General features: G+C 33.2%; 2 protein-coding genes across 2 annotated transcripts; one reads left to right on the plus strand and one right to left on the minus strand.

The window, feature by feature from the left end:
- Positions 1 to 5,533: 5,533 nt before the first annotated feature.
- On the plus strand, positions 5,534 to 9,503 carry LOC123903151 (leucine-rich repeat receptor-like protein kinase PXL1). The gene is made up of 2 exons (XM_045953057.1): positions 5,534 to 8,546; positions 8,933 to 9,503. Exons 1-2 carry the CDS (start codon positions 5,894 to 5,896, stop codon positions 9,340 to 9,342), a joined length of 3,063 nt encoding a protein of 1,020 aa, XP_045809013.1. The 5' UTR covers positions 5,534 to 5,893; the 3' UTR covers positions 9,343 to 9,503.
- A 295-nt stretch (positions 9,504 to 9,798) lies between these two features.
- On the minus strand, positions 9,799 to 23,867 carry LOC123903150 (probable inactive ATP-dependent zinc metalloprotease FTSHI 5, chloroplastic). Its single transcript, XM_045953056.1, has 19 exons — positions 22,740 to 23,867; positions 21,915 to 22,194; positions 21,317 to 21,517; positions 20,923 to 21,213; positions 20,563 to 20,832; positions 19,631 to 19,720; positions 19,410 to 19,541; positions 18,086 to 18,259; positions 16,862 to 16,983; positions 16,568 to 16,769; positions 15,435 to 15,563; positions 13,930 to 14,112; positions 13,626 to 13,745; positions 12,530 to 12,715; positions 12,326 to 12,400; positions 11,487 to 11,546; positions 11,299 to 11,406; positions 10,484 to 10,564; positions 9,799 to 10,123 (listed from the first exon to the last, which is right to left on the minus strand). Exons 1-19 carry the CDS (start codon positions 23,645 to 23,647, stop codon positions 10,061 to 10,063), a joined length of 3,675 nt encoding a protein of 1,224 aa, XP_045809012.1. The 5' UTR covers positions 23,648 to 23,867; the 3' UTR covers positions 9,799 to 10,060.
- Positions 23,868 to 24,603: the final 736 nt, after the last annotated feature.

A 24,603-nucleotide genomic window follows, 5' to 3' on the forward strand; every position in this document is an offset into this window, starting at 1 on the left:
TGTTGTGCACATTCTCTTATTTCCTTGTTCTATCTATCTTTTCTCAAAATATGAATTTGATGGAGCGATTATGGCTTTTTGAGTTCTCATCAAGTTGATTTCAAAGACAAGTATCATCCACAGTCGATATAATTAATACCTATTTTTTATTATGCTTGTCACTTAGGGTCCGTTTGATTCGCTAAAAATAAGGGACTGGACAGGACAACTGTAGTTGTACTGTGTTTGATTGTAAAACTGTTTCAGGAACTGGACAAACTGGGAAGCAATGAACAGGACAAAAACAGAATTTTTTGTATCTCACTATACCACAGCACAACTTTTTGTCCGCAGTACAAGTTGTCTAAAATGCCAAAATACCATTTTATTAACAAAATATCGTATAAGACAAAAAAATGTTCAATATCCCAAAAGTTTGTTCTGTGCTGTTCTGTCATGTGTTGTGTTGTTCTGTCTTGTACTGTTCTGTCCAGTACTTACCATTTAACAAATCAAACACACCCTTAGTGTATGTTTGGAATCACGGTTAATTTATTGAAATCAAGATAGTTCACCATAATTCTATCGAACTCACCATGGATCCAAATTGCATTTAGTATAGGACACATATAACTACAGAAATGGAACAAGGCAAGTAAAGTAAAATGAGGTATTCATAGTTCATGTTTCTTAAAGTAAAATGAGGTATTCACACGGCAAGTCTATCTCTTGGCTCTTCATTTCATGTTTCTTAACAATATGATCATATGTAGAACTTAATTTCATTTTGGAAATTAACATGATAAGTATGCACAGTGACGGAGCAAGAACTTTTGAACGGTGGGGGCACTATATATTCCCCACTATATATAAATTTTTCATATTAAATATAAAAATAACTTTTCATTTTTTAATCGTCGTTTATATTGCATAAGTTGTTTTCTACGATGCTTTATATTCTCAAAACGTTCATATTTTTTTCATTATCAATAAAAATATTTCTCTCTAACAATGGAGTTTCCACTATTATTAACACAAATTCAAACTCACAAAATATATAATAGGCCGAATGTACCCAAAGATCCATTAAGTTTCGCATTTTTTACAGTTATGTCCCTTGAGCTAATTTTTTAGGTAACAACCGAATCCTTTCAATTTTTTAGGTGACAAATAGGTTCATTACATTTCTAACTTGTTGCATTGTTATCCTTCCAATTAACCTTCTTACCTTGTTGCATTACTATGGCCATTAACGTTGACTTCCACAATGGTGAATATTTTGATGAAAAAGACACATATGTTATAGGAGATTAACGGGAACAGTAACGGTGCGCAACAAGTTTTTGTAACAGAAGACTTAAAGGGTAAAGATGCAACAAATTAAAAATTTAAAGGACATATCTATTACCTAAAAAGCTTAAAGAACTTAACTATTACAAATGTGAAAACATGTATTTGACATATATATATATATATATATATATATATATATATATATATATATATATATATATATATATATATATATATATATATATATATATATATGTTATTCTATATACTACTTAATTTTTTTTCAAAACTTTGTGAAGGCACATGCCCACACAAGCCATCAAGTGGCTCCGTCCCTGAGTATGCATCAAAGTTTGTATTTTAATTTTTAGGCTTAGCCTTTTGGTGGTGGGGCTAATTAATTTTGTATTTGTTTGTAAGGTCAATAATATTTTTGGTCCAAAATTAATTTTAATCAATTACTCGATCAATTTTTAGTTGCTATTACATTTTTCCACTTAAAAATAATGTTCAAAAGGTGAGATATGTTTTTTTTTAAGCAAAAAGGTGAGATGTTTTAAATCATGTCAATTCCGATTTCCGAAATCATTATCACCTATTTACCAATTATCGAGAATTCGTCCATTATTGTGTGTACCTTAAAATTAGAAAACTAGTTTCCGTCAGTATAGTTAAGTTGGTAGAAACATTGCATGTAAAATATAAGGACAACACTCACTTATTCATTTACCGGTGAAATTTTAACCAATAGACTAGTTGACCAAAGAAAATTAGAAAATTAAACATTGAATCGTCTCTGTGCAACTCAGCCCTAAAGGTTGAGAATCAAATCTTAAAGGTTGAGTGTTTTTTTATGAGATTTATTGTTCATCTTATGTGTTGAGAGAATGGGAGAAAACGGTAAAAATTAGGGTTTATTCTTGCCTCTTGGAGAATTCATGAAACTAATTTCTTATATATCATTTGTATCTCTTGTAAAGACTCATTGATAGTGAATTAGATATTTGTGATCTCTCCCATATATGTAGGTCAATTTTTTACTGAATTGGATAAACAATATTTTTGGTTGTTTGTTCATTTACTCTCCATCTTATTATTTGGTTTGATTGTGGATTTATTTACACTTAAGTTGATGATATTATTACTACTTAGGGGGGTGTATTGGATTGGGATTTCATGAGACAATTTTGGCAAAAAAAGTCTTGATGATTTTATGAGATTTTGTTGGACTATATTGATTTTGTGAGATTTTAAAGACTTTTTTACAGAGACTTTTTTACAATCAAGATTTTTAACACATGATTTGAATGGATTTTGAGAGATTTTTTTCAAAAAACTTTTTACAATCAAGATTTCATAATACTTTATATATTAAGAAACTTTTGTATATTAGGCAAATTTTAAAAGAATCAATAAATTTTAATAAAAGAAATTATATTTTTTTGGGAATCCAAATTTTTAAACAAAAAAAAAGCCTTACATTTTTTTCACGTATATGTTTCTAATCACAAATAAAAACCATTATCACCATTGATGGGAAAAGAAGCAGATGAAGGTAACGAAAAAAAATTTGCCGTAAAAAGTTGTATTGAATCAAAAGTTTGTAAAAAAGATGTAGAATTTGTTAAAATATTTTTTTGCAAAAAAACATATTTGATAGAAGAAGAAGAAGAAGAAGAAGAAGAAGAAGAAGAAGAAGAAGAAGAAGAAGAAGAAGAAGAAGAAGAAGAAGAAGAAGAAGAAGAAGAAGAACTGATATAATGATGATGAAAGTAAAAAATCTTGGAGAGTTTGAAAAAGTCTCAAGTCTTTTGGTGAGATTCTTGAACAAGTGAACAAAGAAAAGAAGAAGGAGTGCAGTGATGATGAACTATGAAAAAATAAAGAAAAAAAAATTTGATACAGTGATGATGAAAATAAAAAGTCTTGGAGATTTCAAAAAAGTCTCAAGGCTTTTGGTGAGATTGTTGAAAAAGTCTATCAAGTGTATTTTCAACTAAAAAGTCTTTCAAAATCCATTCCATAGAAGAATCCATCAAAATCGGTAGACTTTTGAATACCGGTAGACATTTTAAAAGTAGTACCAAATCTCAATTGAATACCAACGGATTTTATTGCCCTGAAAAAAAAATCATGTTTGTCTTAATTGAATACCACAAGATTTATTTAACTTTTGTAAAAGTCTTGATTGAATACCTCAAGATTTTTTTGTTATAAAAAAGTCTTTTAAAATCCCATGAAATCTCAATCCAATACACCCTCCTTAGAGTATTTAATTTGATTGTCACTATTATTTATCCCACACAGCACACACTTTATTCTTGATGAGATATGTTCAAATTCACAACATCCTTGAACGTGGAAAACCCGAAACTAAGTTACATAGTATGATCATAAATTCATGATAATCAAGAGTGAACACTCGTTATAATCTAGAAAACATTCAAAATTCAGTTTGGCCGGTGACATATAAACATTCAATAGCTAAGAAAAATAAACTATACACTTAGGTTTTTTCCTTTTTCTTTATTTTTTTTTAGGCAACTAAACTCATGACATTTTATCATAATAATAGCAGTACAACTGAGAATGACATTAAAAAAAAAGTATTGAATATAGTTGTCCGGGAAAAAGCATAACGCTACTGTTTATTTGTTGCCTAGTAAAAATAACTACATAATCGTGATAATTTGGTAGTAAGGTTAGACACATATGATAATTGAACATTTTTCTTTATCTAAAAACTTTTTTGTTTTGCTCACATATAATTAATTTTCTCATCAGTGTGTTAGGATATCAAACATATGTGACATGACAATGTTGAATTTGAAAGTTAGCTGAGACATATGCTTATAGCTCTCAAAGTGATTTACTTTCTTCAAATGATTACGCTAGTTTATCAATCTTTTTATTTTAATAATTATTCAACATATCAATTAGTATCTTCGTAATATTTTATCATCTAAATTATACTTACATTACAAGAATACATGCAAATGTTCTACAAAATACCAAATATTAATCGGTGATTAATTTCTATTTCTACAATGAAGAAATGATGAATGGTGGTGGTGGACCCAATATAGCCATGTGGGGAAGCTAATATTTGAGCCTTTTCTTGATTCCAAAATAGGCATAAAAAATAGCATATAGCATATATAATAACAAAGTCGTTAGCAAGCAGTTTCCTTTTTCTTTTGTTGAATTAAAGTACTAACAAGTTCCAATAATTAGGAATCTAAGTACCATTCCTCTTTCTCTTTGGGAACTTGCCCATTTCACATGGCTTCCACCCTTTCACATTCATTATTTATGTATGCTCCAATTATTAATCTTTGATTGGAAAAACTAAAAGAATGCAGTATAATATTACATTATCAATATACTCTCTCCGTCCCAATTTGAACGAGTCATTTACAAAAAAAATTTGTTCCGGGTCATTTCACTTTTCTATGTCATTTTTCCATGTGTTATCCCTTATAAATGTATTTGGAGAAAAGTGCATAGAATCTACTTTTTTAAAAATTGGATTTAAATACAAGAGTAATTTGATAAAATTAATACTATCTCTCATTCACTCATACATTTTTCTTAATATGTGTAAAATGAGCAAATGACTCGTTCAAATTGGGACGGAGGGAGTATATCTCCTTTCATTGTTATGCCTTCATAAGTTTTTATTTAATATATCTATATAATAATTGTAAAGAGACAGATGTGCCCATGTGGTAGCCACATTTGCTTTATGATAGGGAATGGGGCTTGTTAATGTCAGGTACATACAATGATTGTCACAAAACACACATTCCCTAATAACATCCCCATCTTGCTTTAGCTCAAAGTTCCAACTTGTCTCTTGTTTCTCATACTAGTAGATTTAATTTAATATTGAGAAATAATTCTTTGACATCAAAATTTTAACATCTAATAAAGTGTAGATTGATTTTTGTGTGTATTTTTACAATATATATAAGTTGTAAAACACATACATCCTCCGGATGGAGTATGATATTTATATTTTGATGTTCAATTTCAAATAACACAATAATAAATTCTTCACTTCATGTTCTTAAGTATCATTTTTTCTTCTATGAGTAGAAATGCATGTTAGTATATATGAGTACAACATTCATTCATGATTGTATCTTAAAACCTACCCTATATATCTTCACAATTACAGTACTAACATAAGAAACTACTTTGACTAATGAACCATGCTAAAATTCAACCAAAATAAAAATAAAAAGTAAGAGTTAACACCAGTTATAATAAATTACTCATTTGTGTTTGGGTTGACCCTATCAATAATATCATAAGCTGTTCAGAAACACATTCTGTGCATGTTCTGATGTCTACAAGATTTCAAATATGTCCAAATTTTGACACTCATCAGTTCCACATCATTAGCTGGCTCAGATCCCAAGCACCCACGTATATCCAATAAATAACTTATCTATCACTAATTTATCTTAACTATAAACTAATTATCTGTCTCACAATATTTTCCTATAACTTTCATTCCCCTTCCCTTCTTTCTTTGTTCCATGTTCTCAAATATGCAACAAAGTTAAGAGGAACAAACAAAGTCTCGGAAGAGAACAAAATTAACTATCACCAAAATATGCAGACTCATTTGTTTCTCTTCTTCTATTGTTACATTTGTGTGTCTCTCTTTTTCATTGAGGGAGCTGAGATTACAACATATGATGAATTCTCAACTCTTCTGTCAATCAAATCAAGTCTCATAGATCCAATGAATCATCTCAAGGATTGGCAGCCACTGAGCAATGCGACGCAGTGGCAAAGTCGGCTCCATTGTAACTGGACTGGAATTGGTTGTAACTCCAAAGGCTTTGTAGAGAGTCTTGAACTCTACAACATGAACTTAAGTGGTATTGTTTCAAATCACATTCAATCCCTTTCAAGTTTGTCTTATTTCAATATAAGTTGTAATAATTTTGCTTCGACACTTCCAAAATCACTTTCAAACCTCACTTCTCTAAAGAGCTTTGATGTCAGCCAAAACTTCTTCACTGGCAGCTTTCCCATTGGTTTCGGAAAAGCTGCAGAGTTGATATCAATCAATGCATCAAGCAATGATTTTTCAGGTCTTTTTCCTGAGGATATTGGAAATGCAACATTTCTCGAAAGCCTCGATTTTCGAGGAAACTACTTTGTAAGTCCAATTCCAAAGAGTTTTACAAATTTGCAAAATCTTAAATTTCTAGGCCTTTCAGGCAATAACTTCACAGGGAAGATTCCAGAATATCTTGGGGAGCTCAGTTCTTTAGAGACATTGATTATGGGATACAATTTGTTTGAAGGTGAGATTCCTGCAGAATTTGGCAACATGACAAATCTTCAATATCTTGATTTAGCAGTAGGAACTCTCAGTGGACAAATTCCACCTGAATTAGGTAAGTTAAAGAAACTAACTACAATTTACTTATACCGTAACAAATTCACCGCAAAAATTCCGCCTCAACTTGGCAACATTATGTCACTAGAATTTCTAGACCTCTCTGACAATCAGCTCATGGGCGAAATACCAGAAGAACTTGCGAAATTGGAAAACCTGCAGCTTTTGAATTTGATGACCAATAAACTAACAGGTCGTGTACCTGAGAAGCTTGGTGAATTGAAAAACTTAAAGGTTCTTGAGTTATGGAAAAATTCTTTCGAAGGTTCTTTGCCATTGAACCTTGGAAGAAATTCTCCTTTGCAGTGGTTAGATGTGTCCTCTAACTCATTGTCTGGTGAGATTCCTCCAGGTTTGTGTTCAACAGGCAATCTCACTAAACTAATTCTCTTCAACAATTCATTCTCCGGTCCAATTCCAAGTGGACTTTCAAATTGTTCGTCATTGGTGCGTGTTCGGATTCAAAACAATCATATTTCCGGAACTATTCCAGTTGGATTCGGAAATCTTCTAAGCCTTCAACGGCTAGAGTTGGCGAAGAACAACCTCACTGGACAAATTCCTATTGATATTACCTCTTCCACATCACTTTCCTTCATTGATGTATCCTGGAACCACCTTGAGTCATCTTTACCTTCAGAAATTCTTTCTATTCCAACCCTTCAAACTTTCATTGCCTCTCACAACAGCTTTGGAGGAACTATCCCAGATGAGTTCCAAGGTTGTCCATCTCTCTCTGTGCTTGATCTTTCAAATGCAAATATCTCCAGTGCAATCCCGGAAAGTATAGCTTCTTGTCAAAAATTAGTCAACCTTAACCTTAGAAACAATCATTTGACTGGTGGAATACCAAAATCAATCACAAACATGCCAACCTTATCAGTTCTTGATCTGTCCAACAATTCACTGACCGGTCGGATACCTGAAAACTTCGGAAGCTCCCCGGCTCTCGAAACAATGAACCTGTCCTATAACAAACTGGAAGGGCCAGTACCCTCAAATGGAATTCTACTGACCATGAATCCTAACGATTTTATCGGCAATGCCGGTCTTTGCGGAGGCATTCTCCCTCCATGTTCTCATAGTTTGACCACGACAAGCCACAAAAGAACCTCACACATTAACCACATTATTATTGGTTTTTTTACCGGTATCTCGGTTATTTTATCTCTTGGTGCAGCATATTTTGGAGGCAAATGGTTATACAATAGATGTTATTTGTGTAACAGCTCCATCCATGATTGGTTCAAACATAACAATAAAGATTGGCCTTGGAGGTTAGTAGCATTTCAAAGGATCAGTTTCACAAGTAGTGAGATACTAACTTGCATAAAGGAATCAAATGTCATAGGCATGGGTGGTGCTGGTATTGTTTACAAAGCTGAAATCCATAAACCTCAGATAACAGTAGCAGTGAAGAAACTATGGAGGTCAAGCACAGACATAGAAAATGGTGGGAATGATGTATTGAGAGAAGTGGAACTTCTGGGAAGATTGAGGCATAGAAATATTGTGAGGCTATTAGGGTATGTTCACAATGAAAGGGATGTGATAATGGTTTATGAGTACATGCCTAATGGAAACCTTGGAACAGCACTGCATGGTGAACAATCTGCAAGGTTGCTTGTAGATTGGGTCTCAAGGTATAACATAGCTCTTGGAGTTGCACAAGGGATGAACTACCTACACCATGATTGTCATCCATCAGTTATTCACAGGGATATCAAGTCTAATAACATACTCCTTGACGCGAATTTGGAGGCAAGGATAGCAGATTTCGGGTTGGCCAGAATGATGATTCAAAAGAATGAGACTGTTACAATGGTGGCTGGATCTTATGGTTATATTGCACCAGGTTTGTAATTATTATTCACTAGTTTATATTGAAATATTTGCCATGATGATATATATATATATATATATATATATATATATATATATATATATATATATATATATATATATATATATATATATATATATATATATATATATATATATACAAATGCAAACACGCTCACATTAATCACTCAATGTTATCAAGTAGCGACTATATACTATCGTGCTATAGTATAGCAGAATTTTAACACATCACGATTGTTCTGCAATACTGTAATCTAGTGAAATTTGAACTGACCTCCATTTTCTACATTACGCAATTGACAACATTGATATCACTAGAACAAGTTAATGAGAGGTCATAAATGATTAACATGCTTTTTTTTTTTTGTTTTGTTTTAGAATATGGATACACTCTGAAGGTTGATGAGAAGATTGACATATACAGCTATGGAGTGGTACTTTTGGAGTTGGTAACTGGTAAAATGCCATTAGACCCTACATTTGAAGAAGCTGTGGACATAGTAGAATGGATACAAAAGAAGAGAAACAACAAAGCATTGTTAGAAGCACTAGATCCCACAATAGCTAGTCAGTGCAAACATGTTCAAGAAGAGATGCTTCTTGTTCTTCGGATTGCACTTCTATGTACTGCAAAGCTTCCCAAGGAAAGACCATCCATGAGAGACATCATCACAATGCTTGGAGAAGCAAAGCCAAGAAGGAAAAGCATTTGCGGTAATGTTAGACAAGAGAGTAGCATGGAAAAGGGAACAATCTTTACCACATCCCCAGTAGCAAGTCTTTTGTAGCATCAAGTTGTTTAGTTTAATATGTTGATTTCCCTTGGCCTCAAAATTCAGCTATATGCTTTGTTCACAACCAAATTTATAGCAGATAGTAAATACATGTATTTGATAAGGTTTTTGTTTCTTATTTTCTTTTTTCGAATGAAGAAATTGAGATTTCAGAACCGCAATCAATCCATCAACAACAAATGTAGCTAAGGTGCAAATAAAGATTGTATAGACTCCCAATAATATCTTTTTAAATAAGGAAATGAAACCTAATATAGATAGCATGACCCTTTAAATAAAGTACTGTCTACTAACCTTGTAAAAGAATTTTTAGCATATGCATAGGTTTTCCCAGCCATTTTCCACAGTCAACACCAATTTCACAGCTGACCACTGTTTCCATCCTTTTGAAACTCAGAATTAAATCTTTAGTAATTCCATCTAGTTTGGAATCTTTATATAAGTTTCTAATTTAAAGAAGAAAATCGTATATTTAGATAAATTGTTTTAAACTATAAAATAATGAATTTAAGTTACAACTCTAAGGTAAAGCTGTTGGGATATTGCTTGCTATTCTTATCCCAACGAACATAGGCATGATAACTATATAAATGTTACATTGTAAACTATACATGCTTATCTAAGTACAAATTAACATTCCGACACCCCGCCCCCAACAAAAAAAATGTAAAAAAGAACCTCAAAATGTACAACTAACTGCCAATAGACTTATCTAGGATGCTAGCAAAGCACCTCCTGATGCATTTCCTCTTTCAAGGAGGCTGCCGGATGTTGGCTGTAAAACAGTAACGGAAATAGTGAGATTAGTCACAGATATATGTACTAAGTGAGTGGGATAATTTACTTGACTAGCTTGAACTTCCAGAAGAGACAAAAATTAAGCACAACTGCATGTGTGTGTCGGTTTACAAATGCAGGTTGACATGTAATTCAATCCATAAAAGCTTGGCAGAAGTAAAATATTGGTTCCCCTTAAGTGACGAGGTAAATTAAAAAAGAAGCATGTGCTCGATTAAGATTGCCAGAATAATTGGAAGGTCCAGAATATAATTCTCAAAAATGTATTTTGAGATTTTATTACTCCTATACAAGAATAAATTCTCCCGAATCTTATTTAAACTTAATAATCATATACCTCACTAGCTTGAACTTCCAGAAGAGTAAACGGCTCTTTCTCCCTGATTACACCATTATCTTCAGTAATTCTTTCTAAATCCTGCTAGACGGAAGACGGTGAAAATCAAGTTACGACGAACAGAAAAATGATTTTGTCATGCACAATATAAAACAGATTGCAAAAGAACCATGTGGAGGAAAACAGTAGGGGCCTAAGCATCATCAAATGGATCGCAACAACATAAATCCGTTTTTTATTAAACCAAAACTCACAATTGATTGCAGCCCATAAAATATTAACAGACTATCCTTACTTGCACAACAACAAATGAGCTCACTAGACTTGCAATTCAATGTAAAACTGGTATTTTGATAGGATATGACACTGCTACTTTAGTCTTAAGTATTCCATATCAAAGTTACTTTTATCAAGAAATTCTGTGAAATTTGGAGATGACTATACAGTATACAAATGGAGCCGGCTAAGTTCATTAAATAAATTTTAAAGCATCTAGTGTAAATCAAAATATTCAGATTAAATAGACAAGAATATCTCAGATAAATACATAATACAGGAACTTATTAATACTCCCAGGCCACCAAAATACAAACAAATTGTATTTAGCAAAAGATAAGATCAAACAAAATACCATACCATATTTGCAAGCCCCATAAATGGATTTCAAAACAGGATAAGAGAATGCAAAAGCACATAGGACAGAAATTAGGTTTCTGTATGGCTATGACTTTGTATTATGCACCTAAATGTTTACGAAAGTAGCAAAGCAAATCGACAAAATACCAAATTTGGCATCTCAGACACTAATAATGTACCTTTCCAGTCAAAATTTCAAATTCAAGCAATTCCTCTACAATCTTTTCGAGTACCAGGCGATTTTTCTGCAGCATTTCTCTTGCTTTGAGGTATGCCAAATCAAACATCTATGAACATTACAAGAGATCTCATTAGATTTAGATGTTTTCTTGTAGAAGAAGTAAAAAATATACTAAAATATGGCTACCTTTTCAACTTTAGCTGCTATCACATATTCGTGGTCACCTGCCATGCTTAATGTAGAAACCTATGACAGCAAACATAAAGACCCACACATTACAATATACTCACATATTAACATTAAATAACCAAAGTCATGCAGTTATGACAGATAACTTCCATTGTTTCATTGATCAGAAAGTGAGTCCCTACTCCCTAGGTAAATAATAATTTTATCTATCAGATTCAGAAAGTAAAAAGCAGTACTCTTTGTTTATATAAAAGGAAAAGAAAGGAAAAAATACAACAGATGGAAGAAGCATGAAAAAATATCAAAGAATGGACACATTCTAGACAGTCAAGCATAGAGCATACTTTACTTGGAGCTTAAAGCCTCAAGTTCAAAATTGCGCTTAAAGGCTTTTGGGAGATTGCCAAGTCTACCATTTTATGTTATTTCTCTTTGTTAGTTGGTGAGTACTAGCTCAATTAGCAATTCAGTAAATTATTTTTGCTAAATAATTCACTTTCTTAACCATAATGAACATTTTTAACACTACAGACATATTAATATTGTGCTATGTCAAAAGTAAGCTTCAAGCACCCTGATAAATAATTCAATCTAATTTGAATTGCCACATGTTAGAATCAAAAATCAAATCCTAATATTTACTATTAGGATTAGAATTTAAAATTAGGACTAGAATTTGCAACTCAAACCAATTAGCATTTATTTTACATGCTATTATAAATAGCAGTGACTGCGGTCTGATTGAGACACAAAAATAACAAATTCAAGACCACACAACCTATATGCATTACAACCAAATCAGTAACAGTTGGGAAGCATGTGAGAAAAGTTTATACCGCATTAGTACTGTAATAAATTGCAGGACTATCATCAGGTCCCCATCCATATTGAATGACCATTTGTGTAGCTATCTGTTATAAAAATATCGATCAGAAACTTCATAATCACAACAATTTTTATAAGTAATAATATCATTTTCAAAGCAATTAGATGATAAACAAGCAAATATTTGAGTTGCACCAAGTAAAATATAAGCCAACCTCTTGTGCCTGCTGTATCTCAGATGAAGACAGTAAGTTTTCTTCCCCAAAAGGAAGTAACATTTGAGATGCAACATAAGAACCAAAACAAAATACAAGCTTCTTTTCAAGATATGATCTTGATTCTAGATTCCCGTTGATGTAACCTTCATTTTTTACTTTTGTGATTTTTGTACATCCAATTCCCTGTATAAGAAAATATTACATCCTACCAATTAGTCAAGGGAACGTGATAAGTCAGGTTTTTTTGCTAATAATAAAAAGACTTGGTTATACTTTCTGTAGAAAGTAATGGGGAAAATACTTTCATGTTTATATAGGACAGATTACAATAATTGCAGTCCCAGTAATTAAGACTACTAATGGAAGGAAATAAATACAAACCAGATCAGATTAGAATCAAATTAAATCTAACAACATAAAATAAAATCAGGGAGAAGAGAATCAAATCTCCTGTGATTCTCTTACAATTTCCTCAAATGGCCTAGACAAAAAGAACTGTAACAACCATGATGATGTTCAACCACTCCACTCATGGGAAATAAGGGTATGGGCAGGAAGATGTGTGTCTAAAAGTTTGCTAGTGTTGGAAACTAATGCATAGTAAAAAAAAATATATATCATTTTTGCCAAAAAAAAAAAAAAAACACACGGGATCTAATACATTAGACAAACAACAATTGCAAGAGACATTTAAAGTAAAGGTGAAAGATATTGCATTTCTTGTTCATCTAGGAAGTAGAGCAATATTGCAAAGTTGTCATTAGTGTATTTTCAAATTGAGAGTTGGGCCTAACTCCCTACAAAACCGGCTTGCAAGATGAGGATTGCCTCTACTTATAAACTCATGTCCATGCCAACTCACATCCGATGTGGCACTTCTTAACACATACATACAATAAATATTTAATCAAGTCCCCAGTTTCTTTTATAGTGGAAAACATTAAATGATAGTCCTACTTGTATATTAGACAGTATACACTCAGAAGTTACAAGAGATATGTGAAGTTTCTGAAAGCTATAGCACATAATTTTCAGCAATCATGCAGAGCATTGGAAGGTTTTACAAAGCAGGCCAGGAATGAATAAGACGAACCTGCCAAGATTGAGGTTCAAGCCAAAGATTATCAACAGCATCAAAATTTGGTAATAAAAGAGCAATAAGACCACGACCAGCAGCCCAGACAGCATGTGGAAATTTAGTTTCCCTCGTCCACTAACAACAAAGAACCCAGACCAGTTATTTTTGTTTTGGTAGCAACAGAAGTAAATTATATTGAAACTCGTTCAATTAAAAATGTCAGAAGAAAGTCAGTAGTGATTACACACTAGAAGATACTGTACAAGAGGAAGCTGTATTTAATCACATAATTAGCATTATGGAGAGTATGGTTTCTTACATTAAGAGGAGCGCTCAAAAGCTCTATTCCGTTTCTTATCTGGCCATATGGTTCCATCAAATCAACAACATTTTGGATATCTTCTTTTGTTAATGTCAATCCCAGGTGATTCACCAACATTTTGTTTAACTTCTTGACAACTTTGGTTTTCCTCAGCCATTGGGGCATCACAGAACTGAAAGTCTAAGCAAAGGTAATAAGTATAGTTCATTTCCTACACAAAAACTATATAAAAAAGATATATAAATTTATAAAACATGTTGCAAAAGAAACAGGTCTCTAATTATATGAAGATAATAAAAAGTACAAAGAACAATCATCCAACAGTGTTCTTCGATCAGCTTATTCATTAACTCTTGTTAAATGAAAACTTGCAACGTAAACAGAAAAAAGTAACTTGACCAATGAAACATGTGAGTCATTATCTCGCTGCTATATGAACAAACTTAAGAGCCATTTCTTTTAACTAGAGAAAGCATTTTACAAAAAAATAAATAAATAAAAATCGTTGAAGGGTCAGCTAAATGAAGGGTCAGCTGGTTTGATTTGTAAAGTGATTGTATTTGCAATTGGCAGCACAAAAACCTAGAATCATATCCAGCTTTTAGCTAGGAAGAGGAGGGTTTGACTTTGAGGGAAGGCAGAGAAAAAATTAATCCATGGTGATTTAATTGTTAAAAAATATATATTACTAAATTTTAAGTATTTTAAATATTAATTTTAAATAAACTTTATTAAAAATTAAGGATGTCCTTTTATGTCATTTTACATATACCAGTCAGCTAAACCGCTAATTTTACCAAACACTGCAATTAGCTTATCAGCCATCAGTCATAAGCTATCGGCTATCGACTATAAACTATCAGCCAGCCATCAACTATAAGTTATCAGTCATCAGCTATAAGCTAATTTTACCAAACAGAACCCTAGTATTTTGCCTCATTAGCCAATCACAATCATTCCTTTCTCTTGGGCCAGCAATACGTTTTCTTCATTTCTTGGGCCAACTTGCACTAGTGTCATATATGTAACATATGGTAAATAATATATATTGGCTAAAATGAAAGAGTGAGACAAGTGGTGCATGGTGCACCACTTGTCAATATCTCGATAACGAAAGCAAATTTTATAAAATCCACTGTTGGATTGAAAGTTTATATCATATAGATCATTCATATAAATTTTTAGAAAAATTGAACATCATTTGATATGTTATTGAGACTCATCAAGATTAACCGTTTATGAATTTTTACTGAATACCATTAATTTTGGTCGGTCTCAATACCACATCAAGTGATGTTCAATTTTTCTAAAAATTTATATGAATGATCTATATGATATAAAGTTTCAATCCAACGGTGGATTTTATAAAATTTATTTTCGTTATCGAGATATTGACAAGTGGTGCACCGTGCATCACTTGTCTCACTCTTTCATGTTAGAAGTGGCCTATCCAATGATAAAAAAAAATCATATACTGTGAAAATGAAGTGCTCAAATCTTACTGCAAAGGAACTCCAGTAGCTCATTAGTTCATCTGTGTCAAAAACTTTGCCCCGGAAGGCAGTTCCTTCTAAAGCCACGGGAACAAGTTTTAACTCAGGAGGTCGTAAAAGAGCCGTCTTCTCAGCAACCTGAAAAAGAGTATCTTTTTGAGTCCAGAGGTAGGAGCAAACATTAGTCAAAAGACTCAAAACCAAGAAACTAGTAAACAGCATTTACGGACTATATTTTGATGGATTGATCTATCTTTATTAAGCTAGACTATGAAAAATTTAAAATGCCAGTTATCAGTTATGAACCCAGCCAAGTTCTTCTGTTTCATCATTCTTAATTCCTTGGTGTCATCCATTCTCATAATTATCGTAAAAAAATAAAAAATCATTCTCATAATTGTATTTGTTTTCATGGGATCAAATGAAGTCTTCTCATTCTATATAAGCTATCCACATAAGGGATATATCGATAATTGCTCAATTAAACCTTATTCAATAAGCCCTTATTATCGTATGAAAACTTGCGCCATAAGCGCTTAAATTCAATAAGTTATTTATGTTTGGATATGCATGTCAAAAAGCTATTGACATTCTTAATATTTATTTTCATCTTAAAAATAGAATTTGAGGGTGGATAGGAATCAAAGACAGTAAACCACTTATATTTTTACGTTGTAAGGCAGCTACTTGCTCATTGAAACAAAAACAAAATTGGGCTTCTTGGTGGGCACTGGGTGCAATCCCTCCACTTTGGAGCAATTTTCTTATAAAGGTAACAAGTTTATGTAGTTCTTCATTGTATTTAGTTGGAGCACAATGCTCACACTTCCGACGGGGACCCTTTGCTTTTTAGAGCAAAATGCTCACAACATGTATGGTTGTTACTTGTTCAGCATAGGATTTTATTCATTGCTTCTCTTTGCTGCTTTACTCACAGCTGTTTGAGTAGAATCACCATTTTCAATATGCACAGAGACTGGGTAGTCTTACAGCATTTAATATTTCTCTTGTTCCTTGTTGTATCTTACTTTCTGTTTTACTGGGTATCTTATAATTCCCAGAGTTGAACTTTTCATGTCTGTTAGTGTTAAAAAATGTGTTTCTATTAAAAAAAATTAAAAGAGAGGAAATTTTGGATAAACCTTTTTCCAGTCTACATAATCAATAAGCTGATCATCCATGGTTTCCTTTGCTGCCGAGTACAATATGGCTTCTCTCTCTGCCTGTGTTGGTCTTTGAAGATGAAATATTCTATCCATGCGACCTGGCCTCTGCAAGGCCTCATCAATTTGCTTGAGATTTCTTGTAGTAGCCATCAAAACAACCCCATCTTGTTTCTCAAATCTACATAGTGTAACAAACGGTGCTCAACAAATATTTACATACGAGCATATCATCATTCTCACTTAGTCAAAAGAACCCTAAAGTATAGATACCCATCAAGTTCCACAAGCAGTTGATTAATGAAAGCTTCGTGATCTTGATTTTCGGTATTGATAAATTTGCCACGTACACCAGCAAACTTGTCAAAATCCTCCACGAACAATATTACAGGAGCCTACAAGTAGCTACAAACAAATTAGGAAAAGAGGAGAGAGATGATCTCGGACACGAGATTAATAAACTCATGCAACCAGCCTAATATACATTGTTCATAAATGGAAACCAAGTTTAGAGAAACAACAGGACATTAAACAAGGGAGAATTGATTTACATTCTAAATAATTTGGCCACAAGTCCACAGCTCCAACAAGAAACATAAAAGGAAAAATAGATGAACAGTAACATTATCGTATGCTTGTCTAATTTCAAAGTAAATACATTTTATAATGTTTTTTCAAACTAGCAAATTCACATTTTGATAATAAACGTTACATACATGATTTGAGATAGGAGCTAAAAAACTGAATATTTTACTATTATCTAGGACAGCCTGGACTTGACTGGGTTTTAACTTGTTAACAATAGAGATACGAAATAGGTACAGAGAAAGCGGCTAGGGTTTCAATAATATCACACTAGCATTGCTTTTAGAAAATAAGGGTTACATAGAGAATATATAATAATATCTAATGGACTAGACTTCTAACATATAAAGTCCAATACGTAAAGCCCTATTATCTAACACTTCCCCTCAAACTCACAATGCATCAACATGAAGCATCGAGGGTTTGCCAAACAAAACGAATAACATAATCATAAAAAATCATGGATCAATGGTGAAGAATACATTGGTGGCGGTGGTGTTGATGAAACCTCAGGGAAGAAGGTTTTATTATTCTGATTCATCTTTATTAATTAATAAAATAATAATAAAAACAAATTGAAAAAAAAAAGTATAAAAATAGGACTTTTATAGTGCCACGTGGCATGAAATGATTGGGCCACGTGACACTCCGTTAGTTTACTCTCTTTTTTAAGAGTCAAACTCACAGTAGGGACTGAAAACAATTTGTTCACAAAGTACAAGGACTCAAACCAAACAAAAAAAATACTGCAGGGACCAATACCAAAAAGGCAAAAACTTGCAGGGATGAGTAACATATTTAAACCTTATTTATTTGAATCAAATAAAAGAAATGTAGAAATCTAAACAATAAAAGGTAAGAACTGAGAAGATTGTAATATAGTAGATATTAAGGTGGTTTAAAGAGTATAACCAAATCTCTTGCAGTCTGAAATAATTCCCGAACATTGGATGCACCTTGTCCAACCCACAACCCAGCCTCCAATTGGTGGGCCTTAATTTCAACAACAGGCACCTTAGCCTCAGCAGCTATAGCCAATGCTAGAGACGTCTTGCCCGCACCCCTCTCACCTGCAATAAGAACACCCTGCAATATAAAAAGTTCCTAGGTGAGGATCTTAGCTTAGCAGCTAATATAAACATCTGCAAACCGTAGTGCATTCAACCGCAAGTTTACTTTGCTATGAAATTATTAGCATTGAGAATAGACTTGGCCTAATTCAACTCAACCATAAAAGCTAACTCAAAAGGAAAGGATTGTCTAAAGCATTGCATGCAGCATTTTGACAATGCATCTAGCATTTAACAGTTGTTATATGATGAAAGGGTTTGGAAAGACATTCAACCACAAGTTTAATTTGCTATGAAATTATTAGCATTGAGAATAGAATTGGCCTAACTCAACCATAAAAGCTAACTCAAAAGGAAAGGATTTTCTAAGTCATTGTACAGAGCATTTTGACAATGCATCTAGCCGATGTGGGATCTCACCACACTCCCCCAAACTTAGAGTGGACATCCAGAATGAGAAGATTGTGAGACGAGAGGTATGTGAGTGACCATGGCCTAACGTCAAAATTGGTGTTTATGGACTCAAAACGGTGAGAAACTGAAGAGCTTAATGGATTTGATTGAAAGCAAGGAACCTCTGAATGAAATGGTATACAATCTGTGTTGTTTTACATTTCAGTTTATCTTATAATAATAATAATAATAATAATAATAATAATAATAATAATAATAATAATAATAATAATAATAATAATATTGTCAAAAAAAAAATTAAAAAAATAAAATAATAATAATAATAATAATAATAACAACAACAACAATAAATGATTAATTCATGAAACTCACTGGAAAACACAATGAAATGATCATTGTGTGTGAATGTAGCATACAACAAAGGATGAAAGAAGGTACCTCAATTTTTTCCTTTTTTAATTAGACGAAAGGGAAGTTGTAGGATGAAAGAAAACTTAAGAAGAATAATTGACATAAAATCCCATATCTTTTCTTACTCTTAATGGAACCAAACAGCGTTCGCTTATGCATTTTTAAGCAATTTCTAAGTTTCTTTAATTGGAAGAAAAAAAATATTGTGCATCAAACTACAAGGGAACAGAAGAATCTTAAAGTTGATAAAGAAAATATTTATATCACGATTTTGGTACTAAAATAAAGAAAAAGGACAATAATGACTGGTCTTATTAAAAAATCTTCATGCTAAATCGTACCCGAGGTGCCCGCGCTCCCATTTCTTGAAATGCCCTTGGATTTTGCAAAAATGCCACAACTTCACTGATTTCCTCTTTCATGGAATCAATGCTAGAAAAGTTCTTCAGTGGTATTGGTGGTTTCTTCACCCTCTGTAGAACATTTATAAGTCTTACAGTTTTTCCTAGATAAATAGTAAACAGTGCTAAAAACAGAAAATAATTGATTGCCAAGTTTTAACCTTCATGCGCTCAAAAGCTGTTTTTATGGGATCAACACCATCCCTTCTGTTCTTCCTCATACGCCCCCGTCTTACTTGAAAGTAATACATCTGAAAAACAACAACAACAAAAGTTATAATTATAAGTTGCATCATGGTCTCTTAAGATCTATCTACCTACCTACCTATCTATATATCTATCTATCTAGAGAGAGAGAATTAACAAATTATGTAAATCGTCATTCAACCTAAAACAAGAAAAAGATGCATATAAATAAAAGCAGAAGCTACAAACTACACTTTTAGCCCCACCCTTGATATCATAAGGTTGAGCCTAAATGATGGTATACCTCTGACATGCCCCCTCACACAAAAGCTCTCTGAGTTGAAGCATGGCAAATGAATAGGCTTGTGATATTATATCTCTAATAGAAATGAAATACTCAAGAGAACAAGGTATCCTCCAACAATAAGCCAAAGAAAAAACACAAACAAATGATTGGAAAAAGTAAAACCCAAAATCTTATCAACATAAATCAGTAGGTCTTTTAGCATGATACTAGAGTCTAGAAAGGTTCTATCATGATTTGAGAATCATGTGATGCCACCAAAAGTAAAACCCAGATTTTTATCAACACAAGTCAGGAGGCTTTTTATATTGTAACTTAGAAGGCTTTAATTAAAAACTGAACAAAATAAAATTTAAATTTCAACAAGCACAGAATGTTTATCAGTAGTCCATGGAGCTAAATTGAAATACCATCCAAAGATATTGCAGCTTCTGTAAGCAATCAGTTTAACTTGAGCACAACACTAACAGAGTATAATGCCACAGCACAACATCAAACTTGAAATAAGTGGTATATACAGAAATATAGAATACGATTGTAGATGATAATCATCAGATCATTACGTAGAGACTGAACATATGTCTAATGCAAGAACAAACATACCACTCGCCAAAGTTTCCTCATAGCCGGATCTCTGTTGTTCAGAGGACCATAACGAAAAAGTCTTGGAATTTTTCTCCTCATAAAGTTGAACACATTAACCAAAACAAATCCCATAATAGCAATTCTTATGATAAACAATATGATCCATTGAACTTCACTATCCGCTTTTCTGGATTTAACACCTGCTTCTGCATTTAATTGCCATTTCAAGTACTGTGGAGTGTCCATTGTCCCTTCCTCTGGCCATGCCATCCCCAATTTTATCCTTGTCTGTATCATAAATACAACAATATTTAAAAAAATTATATTCAAAACCAAACGCCTGAATTAGCAAATTGCAAGTTTTGAGCTGAATGATACCGGTTCAGAGAGTACGTATTCCGCAATAGGAAACACTATCACCATCATGTCCTCGATTGTTTCCTTAATTGAGTCAACGATCAAATCTCTTGCATTCAAGACAGCTTCATAAATCCGCGGGTCCCTCAAAAACCGACGAGGGGAGCTTAGCACCACAGAAAATAGTTGGTGCAAATTAAGCTCTGAGAAAGGAATCCACATTAGATGAACAGCTGTTGGAATGCCACGAGCTAACATTTTCCTATATAGCCCATCAAAACCCCCAATATCTTCAAAAAGTATTTCGAATTCCTGAAATATGACAACAAACAAAGAATCACCATACAAAAAAAAAAAAATAACAAAACAAAAAATAAATTAAGAAATAGAATACACACAGCATACACAGTTATACCTTTATGTTTACATAAAACTCTTTGTCCTCCCCCTTCAATGCAATATACATAGCACCCCAGTCATACCTAATCCGTACATGCTCTATTAGCTTTGTTGAGACAGCTTGAGGAACAGCCACTGGATCCATCTCCCATCTATTTTTCTCTTCATTGTACCAAGTCCTTGAAACTACTCTATCTCGATCCAAAAGAATCCTTTCCTGCAATGGGTAAGTATAAGTAGTGAGAGGAACATCGTGATGCCTCCTGATGTGACAAACAACAAAAGGATCAATTCATGCACAAAAACGTATGTTAAAAATAATATATCCACCATCAACACCTTGACATTGATTTGCAGAGAAAAACACATGAGAATCAAATTTATTATTATTATTATTATTATTATTATTATTATTATTATTATTATTATTATTATTATTATTATTATTATTATTCATTATTGATGTATATCAAAGGGGAGGAGTTGCAATTTGTATCACGGGTTTGACCGGTCTAATCCCCATTTTAGCGAGTTAGCAGCATATATGACATTTTTGTTTCTTGAATTCCATAGAATCGTTCATAGAAAGTAAAAATCAGTAAACCCTTAACCACCTCCTCTTCAGATGAGTAATTGATATTGTGCTTTTCCTTGTCATACTTCCTATTTTTTCTTATCTGGGCCTCTAAATTCTTCTGCTGCTTCTTTGAGTCTTTAAGACTTCTTTCTAAATATTGGGCAAAATCAACAGAGTCCTCATGAAAGAATGGCTCAAGATCATCAACATCCACAATGCTAGGAAGAATAATTTGTTCTAAATGCTTTCTTTGTGCAGTTTCCAAGTCTTTCTGAACGACGGATTTTGAGAGCCCGTTAACTGAGCTCGCAAGTGCACTGCAACCACATGACAAATGTTTGCACAATCACACAATGTTTCAAAGGAATTATACCAAAACTTACTAGCATGACTGGACATTATGCAACCAATAAAGCTGCCGCATCCAACATTGACAACCAATTTCATCACTGTCAGTCAAATTGATTAAGATAACAACAGTATTACATGACCTTAATTCTAAGATATGCCAATTCAAACACAATTTTAAGAGATAAGATCCCATCCCAAGATGTAAAATCAACTTCCCTTTTCAATACTTCGACTAATCCCTTCGACCAGGTAAATAAACAACAGTAAGAAGATACACCAAATATCCCAAAAATCATTAAAGGGTAGAGAAGTCACTGCTTAAAAACTCAAACATCCATCCTTAACTTAACTATTTGATCTTGATTATTGACTACAAAAAAACCTTCATATTCCATCTTATTACACAATAGAAAACTACAAGATAAAACTAGAATCACAACACACACACACACACACATGATAAATGTCAAAAATGCATGCATTATAAAGTAATCAAAGCATTCGATTCAACCTTTCAAGTTTCTTATCTTTCAATTCTTGTTTGAATCTCTCCACCAGCTGCTCACATTCCTTCTCAATGAAAACAACTTCTAATACCCCACAACTCAAAGCCATCGTCTCCTTCCTCGAAATCAAATCCTTCATTTCATCTATCTCCCCTAATATCTCATTACACTTGTTCTCCAACTCCTCCATCCTCGTCTCCAACATCTTCTTCTCCACCTCATTGACCACATTCCCCTTCAACTTCTCACCTCCATCCAACTCCTTCTCCTTCAACCTATCATACTCTCTCTTCACATCCTCCATCTGCTCAGTAATCTCCAATTCCTTCATCTCCAACAACCGTAACTCCTCCTTCAAATCTATCAACCCCGGATGCATCCTCTCCACAATCTCTCTTTTCACTTCATCCGATTCAAATGCCACAACCGTCAAAGCTCGTTCCACATCTTCAATATCATAATTCCCTTTCCTAGCCTCTTCTATACTCTTCAAAAGTCTCGGAACAGTTTTCAACACTCTTTGAGTACAATCAGAATACTCATGCTGATTACTAACGTTCAATTTAATCTTATCTAAAAACTCAACCGAAGATATAACCGGAATTGCAAATGCCGGCGGCGACGCAATTCGGAATGAAGAAACACCGACGGCGAAACAGAATAGAGCGCGAATGAGTTGTTTTGTTAAGCATTGGGATATGGTTGGTGCCGGTGGTTGTTCGTTTTTGGAAGTAACGGCTAAAACGGTGTCGTTTCGTTGATTTGAGGAGAGAGTGATGGAAGCGCGTGGGGTTGAGTTTCGAGGTGGTGTTATTGAGATGAGGTTTTGAATTGGAAGGGGACGAAATGAAGTGAAAGGAATGCGTGATGAAAATCGAGAAGAGAATGGTTGTTGTGAGAGAATTGAATCCATGTGATGTGAAATGTGAGAGAGAGGTAGAAACTAACTCTCAAGTGAAGTGTTGTTGTAGTAGCATCGTTCGTTATCCTTAGTTCAAAACGAGTGAGTGTTTCAGCAAAGGAAAGTGGGTTTAAGATGGTTAAGCGAAGAACACGATGGATTTGCTTAAACCATTTCTCCACCCAAATCCTGGCTTGTGCATTGTAATCTCCCTACCAACTGAGTTAAGCTCACCGAGATAGAAATTTTGTTATATTATCTTATTTGATTCATAAATTGGTGGACAAAATAAAAATTTGTGTCTTTTACTTAATCACCTGACAACTTTTTGTTTATGGCACAATTATAAAAAACAAGAAAATATTCATTTTATTTTCAAATATAAAAAATGTTATCTCTACGGTGCAGTTTTGTCATATCATTATCTTGTACTGTTTTGTCCGGTACTTAGAGCATTAACAATGGAAAGGATTTTTTTTACAATAATAATGGAGAGAAATTTTTTTTTATAGAAAACAAATCATTTCAATAGATTGAACAAAGAACATTACATGTAGAGTCAACATAATGTGTTGGGACATTTTTCATCCACACTTTAAAAGCATTAAAAGTAGACAAACAACCTAAGTCTTCCACAATATGATACTTTGAGGGATCAGAATTCAAAAGAGATTTACTAAACCAACATCTAAAACCTAACACCCAAATTGTTATCATCCACAAGTGGTCATTGACAAAGTAGAGAGAAGATTCACAGTCTTTGATTCATCTAGTTGCAGATCATTTTTTTGACTTCTGCAAACACAAATCGACTATAAGTGATCTTGAAATTAGCCAAAGTCATCCCAAATATGGAATCCAAGTTCTTTGTGGAAAGGAGACAAAGATTGGTAATAGCAACCACAATCAAATCCGAAAACAAAATATCATTCCAAACCCCAGTGGAAGGAGGCGGCTCTGGTGGCGAT

The sequence above is a fragment of the Trifolium pratense genome, linkage group LG1 (assembly GCF_020283565.1).
Source record: "Trifolium pratense cultivar HEN17-A07 linkage group LG1, ARS_RC_1.1, whole genome shotgun sequence".
NCBI classification, from domain to species: domain Eukaryota; kingdom Viridiplantae; phylum Streptophyta; class Magnoliopsida; order Fabales; family Fabaceae; genus Trifolium; species Trifolium pratense.